Below are 11,390 nucleotides of genomic sequence, written 5' to 3' on the forward strand. Positions count from 1 at the left end.
GGACCTAAAATTCCTGCCAGATCTTTCGATAGCCTTCCTCAACTGACGGCATTTCCTGTCATACCAAACGTGCATCCCCTTAAATTGGGAGGAGAGCAAGGACCTTTCAAATAGTGGTCTAAAGGCCTACGAGAGGTCCTCGAATTACTTTAAAGCAATAATTCTTTATTGCTTTAATTCTTTATACTTTAAAGCAGTGGTCCCCAAAGTGGGCAGTACCACCCCCTAGGGGGGATTACCTAAGGGAGCACTAAGAAGGAAGGGGGCAGCAGGGGGGCACTAGAGGTGGGCCCCTTCAACGGTGTTGTTGGATAGGGTAGGGGGTTCTGGGGTCGAGTTTGTGGAACCAAGGGGGTGGTGGCCTGAAAGGTTTGGGAACCACTGCTTTAAAGCAATAATTCTATGATTCTATTATTCTAAGTGGGTCAGGAGCATTAACTAATTCTGGAATTAACCTCTTAAATAAGTTCGAAGATAGTAGGGTATCAACCTCCGTTCCACGCTGTCCCTTTCTTGGTATTCTAGAGTCTACTTTCTTGGTATTCTAGAGAAGGTATCCTGGTCTGGAGTCAGTTTGGACAACTAATCCAAACTAACCCAGTTTGGACAACTAATCCCTCTGGGGATTAGTTGATAATGTCAAAACAAGTGTCACTTATTTAAAAAAAGGGCTCAACCCATAATCTCCTAACCACCGAGACGAATTTAAAAGAGAGTAAAAAATAATCAAGGAAACCACGTCCACTTTAGGAAATGGCCTACAACTGAGGACAGCTGCGGGTATCATCTTTACTGGCCTCCCTACCCTTCCCTCCTTCTCATATGCATAACATCATGAACTGTATGGCTCTCACAATATAATTGGGATTTTGAGCGCCATCTTGTTTTGGGTTTTTTAGCTATTTTATTGTTACCAATTATTATTGTATGATTTTAACTGATGTTACCTGCCCTGAGCTGGCTTGCTGGGGAGGGTGAGCTACAAATTCAAAAATAAATAAATAAAATAAAGGTGTAGTCACCATGTACATCTATTCCTCTCCTGCCATTCAAGATGATCAATTTCCATTTACATCACCTGCTTGCTGGCTAATCCTATAAAGCACCAAACAATATACTCCTGGGGCCGCAGCCTGTAAATTGGTTTCTATAGCTCAGCACCTGTGAACTGCAGACAGCCCAATTGCACAACCCACATCGCTTGGACACCTCCTGCCGATTCAGTTCATGTGGACTCACACCTAATTCAGGGTTAACCGTGGTTTGGGAGCTGAGGAACTGGCACAAACAGATCTGTTATTTTTTTCACACTACAATTGGAAGCGATACAAATCTCAAAATCTCTGAAGTTAAAGGGACGGGTGGGTCACACGTGCATGCGCCACGAATAGCGTGGCCTTGCGGGAACTACTGTTCCCATTAAGAGAGATGCACAATTTTGTTGTTTTTTTCCCAGGCTGCGGCAGCCCCTAATCTCAAATCACTTCACAGTTAGAGAGACATCATAACACTTAATTACAGTTATTGTAAAAGTCACCCGATCTAGAGTGTTGTGTTTACAGACTGCGTTTCTATCCCTTCCCATCACGTTGCCTGTTTTCCAATTTATTCCAAATAACTTTTCGAGCGCCAAACCCAGCTCTCGGCCAAGTGTATACCATGCCTGGGTGCCAACAGGTGCATCGGTCCCTATTAATGTTAAATCACTTCACAAATATATAACTTAATTGCTCAGAAGGGCATTTTTACAAAAGGAATTGGGTTGTAGCAAAAGGAATTGGTCAGGAGGGAGCTCTCATAGAAGGAATAGGGTGGTAGTTTATGGCACCGTTTATTGTACACGTTATCTTGTTTGTCCTGTTTTGTTTTCTAAATTTGGTAATCCAACGGTTGCACTGTACCTTATACTAGGTTTTATTTACGGCATGGTTTTTCTAATTTTGCAATCTGCCTCCAATCTCAGCAAGAAAGGGGAACTAAAGATAAGGTAAATAAATACATACATCCCAGATGCCTAGAACAACCCTGCCTGAAACTTAACAAGTCATCCCACCGCTCCCATTTGGCAGGGCACGCAAGAGAAACGAGTGCGAGACAGACCACGGGTCTGGTTTGGGGGGATTTGTAACGAGGGGAATGCAAGGAAAGAGCCTTTTTGTTTGTGTCAGTGGAAGATGTTGCGTGCCGTGGGTGCTTCCAAAAAGCACACATGCCTTTCATCAAAGAGCCAGCGTGGTGTAGTGGTTAAGAGCAGTGGTTTGGAGCGGTGGAATCTGATCTGGAGAACAGGGTTTGAATTCCCCACTCCTCCCCATGAGTGGCAGAGGCTATTTTGGGGAACTGGATTTGTTTCCCCGCCCCTTCACATGAAGCCAGCGGGGTGAACTTGGGCTAGTCACAGCTCTCTTAGAGCTCCCTCAGCCCCACCTACCTCACGGGGTGTCTGTTTGCATTGTGCCTTTTTAGGCCAATAAAGGAATGATCGATTGATTGATAAGGTGATTGTAAGCCAGTCTGATTCTTCCTTAAGTGGCAGAGAAAGTCGGCATATAAGAACCAACTCTTCTTCTTCATCATCATCATCACGGATGTGGGATGAAGACGCTTTTGGGGAAGCCTCTCTCCAGGGGGTTGGAACAGCAAGCAAGGCAGTTCAGGAAACCCGGGCTCCACCATCAGCATCGTAGGGCTGCCATCTCTGGGCTGGGGAATTTCTGGAGATTTTGGGGGTGGAGCCTGGGGAGGACGGGGGTTGGGGAGAGGGAACAACGCCATGGAGCCCCCCCCCCCACAAGCAGCCACTTTCTCCCAGGAAACGGATCTCCCCTTTCTGAAGGTTAGTTGTAATTCCAGGAGATCTCAAGGCTATCAGCACACCCCAGGACCCACCCGCTCGGTGCAAGCTTTAGAACCCCCCCCCCAAGATGCCCCCCTACATTCCTCTACTACTCATTTTTAGTTAATAGATTTATTCATTAATAGTATATCTTATTTGGTTTCTTAATTAGTAATTAATTAATAATAACAGCATACTAATTAATAATAACAGCATATTGGACATCCAGCCTGCATTTCCTTTGGGCTACTCCCCACTTGCCTGCTTGCGGGTCCGGCCCCGCCCCCTCCCCTTTGGGAAAGCCGCCGTGCCGCCCGCCCCACTCCAGCGCCGGGTTGCCAACCTCCAGGGGAGGCCTGGAGATCTCCCGGAACCACCGCTGCTCTCTGGGGGAGCCAGGGATGCGGACGCCCGGGAGGGGATGCCGGACACCGCGACCACCCCCCACCCACCCCCCAGGAACCCGCGGCTGGCGCCCTTTGCACGTGGGGCCTGTTTTCCCGACCCTCTCCCCGGGATCCGCAGCTGGCGTCCTTTGCACGTGTGAAAGGGCCCACGAGGGACAGCCCCCCGCTGGAAAGGGAGCGACGCGGGGAGGGGGGGGGCTCCCCACGGAAGCGCGGCCGGACACGCGTCCTCCTGCCACGTGTGAAGGCAGGCCCGACGCCCCCCCCCCGCCTCACCTGCAGGTGACTTTGAGGGCGGCCAGGAAGGCTCCGGCCAGCAAGGCGGCGGCGCCGCACAGCAGCTCGGGCCGGCGGGCCATGCGGGAGGCGGCGGCGGCGGCGGCGGCGGGGCGGCGGGCGAGGGGCGGCGGCGGCCCGGAAGGCGAGGCGAGGCCGGCGGGGCCTCCGCAGCCCGGCATCCCCGCCCTGGCCTGGCCTGGCCCGGCCCGCCCGGCCCGCAGGGAGGCGGCGACGGCGGCCCGGCGGGCCCCTCACGCGCGCACACGTCGCCCCAGGCCCGGCCCCCTCGCCGCAGGCCCGGCCCAGCCACTACGCGAGGGCAGGCCCCGCCGAGGCCTAGCTGCCTCACGGGATTGGCAGTTTCCCCCCCCCCACAGACCCCCAAGGGTTTCCCGCGCTTTGTAGGGTGGGCAACCGTCACCCTAGCCGGGGGGGGAGGGGGGGAGCTGGCCTCCCGAGCAAAACTCCCGCCCCACAGGGGCGGGAGTTTTGCTCGGGTGGCCAGCTCCCCCCCTCCCCCCCCGGCTAGGGTGACGGTTGCCCACCTACAAAGCGCGGGAAACCCCTGGGAGATTAGGGGACCACAGCATCGTAGAGCCGGAAGGGTCCCCTAGAGGCCATCTAGCCCAGCCCCCTGCTCAACGCAGGGTCGGCCTAGAGCAGGGGTTCCCAACCGTCCTTGGGCCGGGCCCCGCCGGAGCATCTCTAAAACCCTGCTGCCCCCCAGCCCCGCGACATCGCCACCAGCTCACCGCCGGGTACATTCTGATCTTCATTTTAAAAATGCGTCTGCCGCAGTATATATATATATATATATATTTGTTCCCAGTGGGTAGCCGAGTTAGTCTGTCTGCAGTAGTAGAAAAGGGCAAGAGTCCGGTAGCACCTTAAAGACTAACAAAAATATTTTCTGGTAGGGTATGAGCTTTCGTGAGCCACCGCTCACTTCTTCAGATACCCTACCCTTCAGATACCCTACCCTTCAGCTCATACCCTACCCGAAAATACCAGATACCCTACCCTTCAGATACCCTACCCTACAGCTCATACCCTACCCGAAAATATTGTTGTTAGTCTTTAAGGTGCTACTGGACTCTTGCCCTTTTCTACTAATATATATATTTATATACTGCATATGAGGCCCCTATCCTGACCTGGATGGCCCAGGCGAGCCCGATCTCGGCAGATCTCAGAAGCTTAGCAGGGTCAGCCCTGGTTAGTATTTGGATGGGAGACCACCAAGGAAGTCCAGGGTTGCTGTGCAGAGGAAGGCGCCGGCAAACCACCTCGGTTAATCTCTCGCCATGAAAACCCCAAAAAGGGGTCGCCGTAAGTCGGCTGCAACTTGACGGCGCTTTACACACACACACACACACACACATACGAGGCCCCTAGAAACATAAGAAATGCAAAAAATTCACTGTTAATAACTCATTCTCAAATCGCCCCCCCCCCTAAAAATCAAGTTAGGAACCACGGGCCTAGAGCATCCCGGACAAGTGCTTGTCCGGGCTCGGCTTAAAGACTGCCAGTGATGGGGAGCTCACCAACTCCCTAGGCGTCCCATTCCACTGTCGAACAACTCTTACTGTAAAAAACTTTTTCCTATCGAGCCGGTACCTTCCCACCAGCAATTTAGACCCATTATTGCGAGTCGTACCCTCTGTTGCCAGCAGGATCAGCTCCCTGCCCTCCTCTAAGTGACAGCCCTTCAAATACTTCAAGAGAGTAAGCCTGTCCCCCCTTAACCTCCTCTCCTCCAGACTGAACATGCCTAAGCCCCTCAGCCTTTCCTCATAGGGCTTGGTCTCTAAGGAAGGAGCCTGTGGAGGACAGGGACCTCCGTGGGGCACCATGCCATAACAGCCCACCCTCCAAAGCATTCATTTTCTCCAAGGGAGCTGATCTCTGTATTCTGGAGAGGAGCTGTAATTCCAGGGGATCTCCAGGGCCCACCTGGAGGTTGGCATGCCTAGCTGTAGGGATGCCAGCAGACTGGCCAGCTCTGGGGGTTTGGGGAGGGGGAGGCTTTAATGTTAATGGAGAAAAGGGCTATCCACGGCTACTAGTCAAAATGAATACTAGTCATGATGCCTACCTGTTCTCTCCAGGATCAGAGGTGCAAGTCTGAAGATATGTTTGTAGGAAAGTGTTTTTATGCAAAGTTATTTTTTATTACAGGCAATATTGGTCCATACAATACACAATACTGACATACAAGTGGAATCTTTCAAAATTATCATTTAAACAGCAAAGACCAAGAAACAGAATTTTAACTACTTGATTTTCAAAAAAGTAATACATGTCTTTCTTCCAAGATCCGTTTTTCAGTAAGTTATATGGAAACATACAAATAGAGAAAAATACCCCATTCAACATATATTGCCGTTAAATGGTTATTTTGCTTAAAATCTTTTAATAAGAAAATCCTTTTTTATTAAGCAACCTACATAGAGATAAATAGCAAACTCGTTTTAAACAAATCCTCTCCATTAAAACATCTGAAGAATTTTCATCCGTCATTTTCTTTTGAACCCCAGACATCTGGTTTTTGTTTATAAGCTTACCTTAAAGGTTTTTCAGTTGAAGGACCAACACTAGGCGCTCCCTAGCCCTGACAACTCCGCCCTCCTGTGATTTCCCACCTTTCTTCCACCCAACAGAAGGTGAATAAGCACGTAAGACTTCGGACTTGCTTTATTGTTAGTTCACCATTCTGTTTCATGAGAGCACAGACAGAACCACCGACTTCCCCCTATACATCTACTACATTTTGTTCTTCAGGAGGGACAATACAGGCCAAGAAAAGCAGAAAATCTGCAGCTTCTGTCTCATGCTTTTGATTACTGTCAAATTCTGATTTATGCTTCCATCTGGTAACGTGAATGCATCGTTATAAGGTTAGTTTAAATCTTTAAACAAAAAACTATATTTTCCAAAGTCATTATCATTTGGAGCAATCAAGTGGTCTTTTCTGGCTTTGCTGAGCTTCATGCGTAGAACGTGCCTCCGTTCCTCCCATTCGCGGAGCTCGGCAGGCCCGTGGGCAAATTTACAATTGTTTCCCTCCGCACAAGCGCCAGCCATATATCTGTTTTGCAGAAAGAACAAAGAACAAACTGGGTCATGCATCTTGAAAGCGTGTAGTGCAACTGAGTGTGTGTGTGTGTGTATTGGGGATGTGGGGACTGTGGGCCAGAATTCCATGTGGCCTTCGAATCCCAGGATTCTCTGGGATAAAGAAGCTTTCTCCTCCAATCATGTTTACTGAGCGCCAGTGTGGTGTAGTGGTTAACAGTGGTGGTTTGGAGCGGTGGACTCTGATCTGGAGAACTGGGTTTGATTCCCCACTCCTCCACATGAGCGGCGGAGGCTAATCTGGTGAACCGGGTTGGTTTCCCCACTCCTCCACATGAAGCCTTCTGAGTGACCTTGGGCTAGTCACACTCTCTCAGCCCCACCTACCTCACAGGGTGTCTGTTGTGGGGAGGGGAAGGTGATTGTAAGCCGGTTTGATTCTCCCTTAAGTGGTAGAGAAAGTTGGCATATAAAAACCAACTCTTCTTCTTCTTACTGGGAGTCAATGACCATGTGCCTCCTACTGAGATCTTACTGTAGGCCTGGACATTCCTCACATAATGGACCAGGGAGCATTATGTGAGGACTAGTCCAATTTACCCCTTTTCAGAAATCTGGCTTGAGGTCTGCTCCAATATTTTAAATGGTTTTAACTTGTTTTAAAGTTCTTGCGATTTGTCTTTGGGGCCCCACATAGGCTGAATGGCAGTGCACAAATTACCCATATAATATGGGACCGTGAAGAATCAAGTAGCCTAAGAATTTTTAAAAGGTATTAAAACAATGCTGACAACCAAGATGTTTAAAAGGTATTAAAACAATGCTGACAAACTTTCTGGGAAAATGAGCAGCCTTGCTGGTTGTAGCCTTTTATTTTGAGAAAAACAAAACAGACAGCTTGTATACTCGAGGGCAACTACAAGGAAGTTCTGAGATCAAAAAGATCCCGCAATGGGAGGGGTGTGTGTCAATCATGGCCCATCCCGGCTGCAGTCTCCCCACTCCACCCAAACCGCTTGCAGCTATGAGAAATGAGGCATTCCCACCCCCCACAGGAGATGCTCGGCCTCAGAGGAAGAGTCCAGAGTGTGGGTGAATGGGCTAATAACGCTGTACACCTATTGTGCTAAAAAACCCAGATGCTGCACAGTGACCCCAAGAGCAGACAAGCTACGCCCGGGAAGCCAAACGACACCCACCTATCACAAAGGCTGAAATATCCTGTTGGAAAGCGGTGCTGCCAGCAGTTCTGGTCATCCTCCGTGTGGAATACTTTCTCCTTATGCTTTTCGGATGAGATGTGCCCTTGCCACTGTTTCTCGCTGTTACAGTTCTTCCCACACATCCAGCAGTGGAAATCCACCTGGGGTATACAAAACACCAGGATTCACAATGGCAGAAAGGCAGTAAGGTCATGCCAGCCCCATTAGCTGGACAAGGCCTATGTCTTACAAATGCAGCTTTTCCTTAAGAAATAATTTTGGCCGTGCGCGGATGACCGTGGCTGGAGCCCACTTTAGAAGGCATGAAGCTGGCACCCTCAGTTGGCAAACAATGAAAATAGGTACAGACTGGCAGACCGACCTCTCAAGGCTTATGCCACAGGCTTTGTCCTTGCCATATTTCAGAAACCGAGACCGTAGTCTAGGCTGGAACAGGGAAGGATACCAGAATCCAGGAGGACGGGCTGCTCTCCGTGACTTACCGTTACTTCAGCATAATCAGTCGGCATGTGAATTTGCTTCCCGTTTTCCTTGTTTGTTTGAGCAGCAGGATCCTCCCCTTTTTCTGGCTTCTGGCTTTTCAACCACATTTCATACAGCTGCTCCATATCTTGAACTAAGGAGAACAGAAGAAAAGAGTAGGAGCCCAGTAGCACCTTAAAGACTAATAAAATTTCTGGCAGGGTTATGAGCTTCCGTGAGCCACAGCTCACTTCTTCAGATACAGCTAGAATGTGAGTCCATCTATCCTTAAGTAGAGAGGAGTGACTTAGGCACACAATGGCACAGTCAATGTCAAAAGCAAGTAAATGACATTAGCAGGTGTGATCAGATCAGGTGTGATATGCAGAGGGGTAGTGGGCGTTGAGAAATCAACATTGGTAATGAGACGAATCCCAGATCTCTATTAAGTCCCAGAGAATGCAGAGTCTTGAGCTTCAATATTAGTTGTAATTCCACAGTCTCTCTCATCTCCCTTTGAAATCCCTTTGTAAGAGAACTGCTACTCTTAAAATGTAAAATGGAGAACAGAGGCTGAATAGGTCATCGGGAAATTGAATTGCAAGTAACTACAACAACTATATGAATGAAATATTGTCGAAGGCTTTCACGGTCAGAGTTCATTGGTTCTTGTAGGTTATCCGGGCTGTGTAACCGTGGTCTGGGTATTTTCTTTCCTGACGTTTCGCCAGCAGCTGTGGCAGGCATCTTCAGAGGAGTAACACTGAAGGACACAGTAACAGTGTCTGTCCTTCAGTGTTACTCCTCTGAAGATGCCTGCCACAGCTGCTGGCGAAACGTCAGGAAAGAAAATACCCAGACCACGGTTACACAGCCTGGATAACCTACAAGAGACACTGTCCTTCAGTGTTACTCCTCTGAAGATGCCTGCCACAGCTGCTGGCGAAATGTCAGGAAAGAAAATACCCAGACCACAGTTACACAGCCCGGATAACCTACAAGAACCAATATATGAACGAAGTTACGAACGTTCTTGAATACAACAGAACTCCCTCGCAAGCGGACACCTGCTTCAAGAGCAATTTTCCCATTTCATAGCCTGATCCCAAAATCACTGGGTCTTAATAGGACTCAGACATTACCTAAGCCTTCAGGAGAAATGAATGGAGGATGCACGGCACAGAGATCTGAGGAGCTGGGCACCAGTATCCCTGTACCTTTCACAGGGAATTCAATTTAAGCTCTGTTTAATGTCAAGGCAGAGGGAAAAAATCCCCAGGCGTTTCACACCTTACAGCGTCAGAGTCGCACGAGGCCCATTCATTTTCCAGCCATGCACAGAGCCATCCTCAGGTGGCAGCCTGCCTACTGACGGGCTTGCAAGGTGCTTGAAAGCACATGAGAAAGTTCTTTACTTACTACCGGTTTCTTTCATATAGGTCCACATCTCCCTCTCTTCAGGACTGTGAGCGAAGGAGCAGTTCCCGACATACTGACATTTCTTGCCCGATGCAATATGATTGCACAGCTATGGAAAAGCAGGAAGAACAAGAGGACCAAGTCAAATTAATCGTGTTCTGGAGGAGAAGGCTAAAGCCAGCTAAAGGCTGGCTTCCCTCCTGTCGACATAAAAAGACTTGCAGGAGATATTAGGCACAGCAAGATGCCATTCAGAATGGGACAGACTTCTCAACCATTTCTTCCCCACCCACCCAGGGCCAATCTTAGTATGCTTTCACACATGCTGAATAATGCACTTCCAATTCATTTTCAGTCTGCTTTAGTGACTGTTTGCAAGTGGATTTTGCCATTCTGCATAGTAAAATCCAGGTGCAAAGTGGATTGGAAGTACACTGTTTGGTGTGCGTGAAAGCGGCCATTCTCCGCCTCATCCAACTTCACAGGTCTGTCGTGATGATAAAAGTGGCAGACTCCCCCCACCTATCTATCCCCTCCACCTATATCACCTGAGCTCTTCAGATGAAAGGCAGGACGCAACTGTAATCCTGCATTTTCTGTTTTATGATTTCATTGATTTTAAAACTGAATGATTTAGGGGTAGTTTTACATTTGGTCCTTTAAGCCTGCCCCCCCCAAGAGTGTTATGGTGAAAGGAGGCAGTACATATTTTCTAAATAAAAATAAATATTTCCCATCGAGGCAAATTGGAAATGCCTTCCAACCTGAACTCCAACAACTGCTGTTCAAACCACTTCACATTTTCCAGTCAATGCTGGAAAAAGGACAAACGTCACTTCGTATGCTTCCTGCCCCTGAGAGCAGCATCACCCCCAGATCAAAATACCTCTCCTCCCCAAAAAAGCCCTGATTTTAGAGTCGTGCTCACATCAAACTGCAAAGGCACTTGCTTCTTTGTGGGAAGGGGGCGAATTGTCATCCACTTCTTCCGCTCATTCGACATCACCAGCACCACCCGGCGGTCTTTGGTCCACCTGAAGGAGCCAGGGCCAAAAACAGACGTTGCTCAAGAGGCACAAGCACGGTCAGCTGAAATCAAAGCAAACCCAAAGTCGCTCCTATAACCTGCGTTCAGGGGGGAGGGGGGGTCCAACCCAGTAAGTAGGAACTATCCTGGCCCAGAGGACTGATTCTCTCAAAGATGACCACATTTCTAGCTCCTGCTGTTTGCCTGGAAATAATGTTCTTCGAGTTGCCACCTGCACACAGTACGGGCTTTGCAGCTACGTAAAACGCAATCCCAGGCATTTCTAAGCTCAAGTCCTCAGGTGCCAACCGCACCCATGCCAGTTCTTCCCAAGAAAAACCCAGCCATTTCAGGACACCTGTTGCAAGAAAGCTGCCCGTCGGGCTGCTCAAAGAACAGCCGTCCAGGTAAGCGAGTGATTCTTCGTTACAATCTCTGTGCAGGCAACACTACAAAGCAAGAGATCAGCCAGGCACATGGAGAGGTCTTGGGGGGGCAGGGTAGTGGGGGGAGAAGTGTTACACCTATTCTGCAGTTGCTCCACTGGTTACTAATTAGTTCAAGTTCGATTTAAGGGTCACCAATTTCTTCATGGCCTAGGACTCCCTTACCCATATCTCTCAATATGGTCCACTAATGTATCTGACCTAAGCCCCTCG

The 11,390-nt window shown here is 49.1% G+C and overlaps 2 protein-coding genes across 2 annotated transcripts in view; both read right to left on the reverse strand.

Moving 5' to 3' along the window:
* The window catches only part of TXNDC11 (thioredoxin domain containing 11), a 52,872-nt gene extending 49,171 nt beyond the window's left edge, over window positions 1-3,701 (reverse strand). The window contains exon 1 of the mRNA XM_056866362.1: window positions 3,520-3,701. Coding sequence (XP_056722340.1) covers window positions 3,520-3,701 — 182 coding nt within the window. The remainder of the gene's footprint in view (window positions 1-3,519) is intronic.
* A 1,979-nt stretch (window positions 3,702-5,680) lies between these two features.
* ZC3H7A (zinc finger CCCH-type containing 7A) overlaps window positions 5,681-11,390 on the reverse strand; it is a 33,416-nt gene continuing 27,706 nt past the window's right edge. The window contains exons 19-23 of the mRNA XM_056866364.1: window positions 10,633-10,738; window positions 9,705-9,813; window positions 8,306-8,439; window positions 7,800-7,963; window positions 5,681-6,613 (exon numbers count right to left, since the gene is read on the reverse strand). Coding sequence (XP_056722342.1) covers window positions 6,424-6,613; window positions 7,800-7,963; window positions 8,306-8,439; window positions 9,705-9,813; window positions 10,633-10,738 — 703 coding nt within the window. The 3' untranslated portion in view covers window positions 5,681-6,423. The remainder of the gene's footprint in view (window positions 6,614-7,799; window positions 7,964-8,305; window positions 8,440-9,704; window positions 9,814-10,632; window positions 10,739-11,390) is intronic.

Source organism: Euleptes europaea, chromosome 21 (genome assembly GCF_029931775.1).
Source record: "Euleptes europaea isolate rEulEur1 chromosome 21, rEulEur1.hap1, whole genome shotgun sequence".
Taxonomy (NCBI): domain Eukaryota; kingdom Metazoa; phylum Chordata; class Lepidosauria; order Squamata; family Sphaerodactylidae; genus Euleptes; species Euleptes europaea.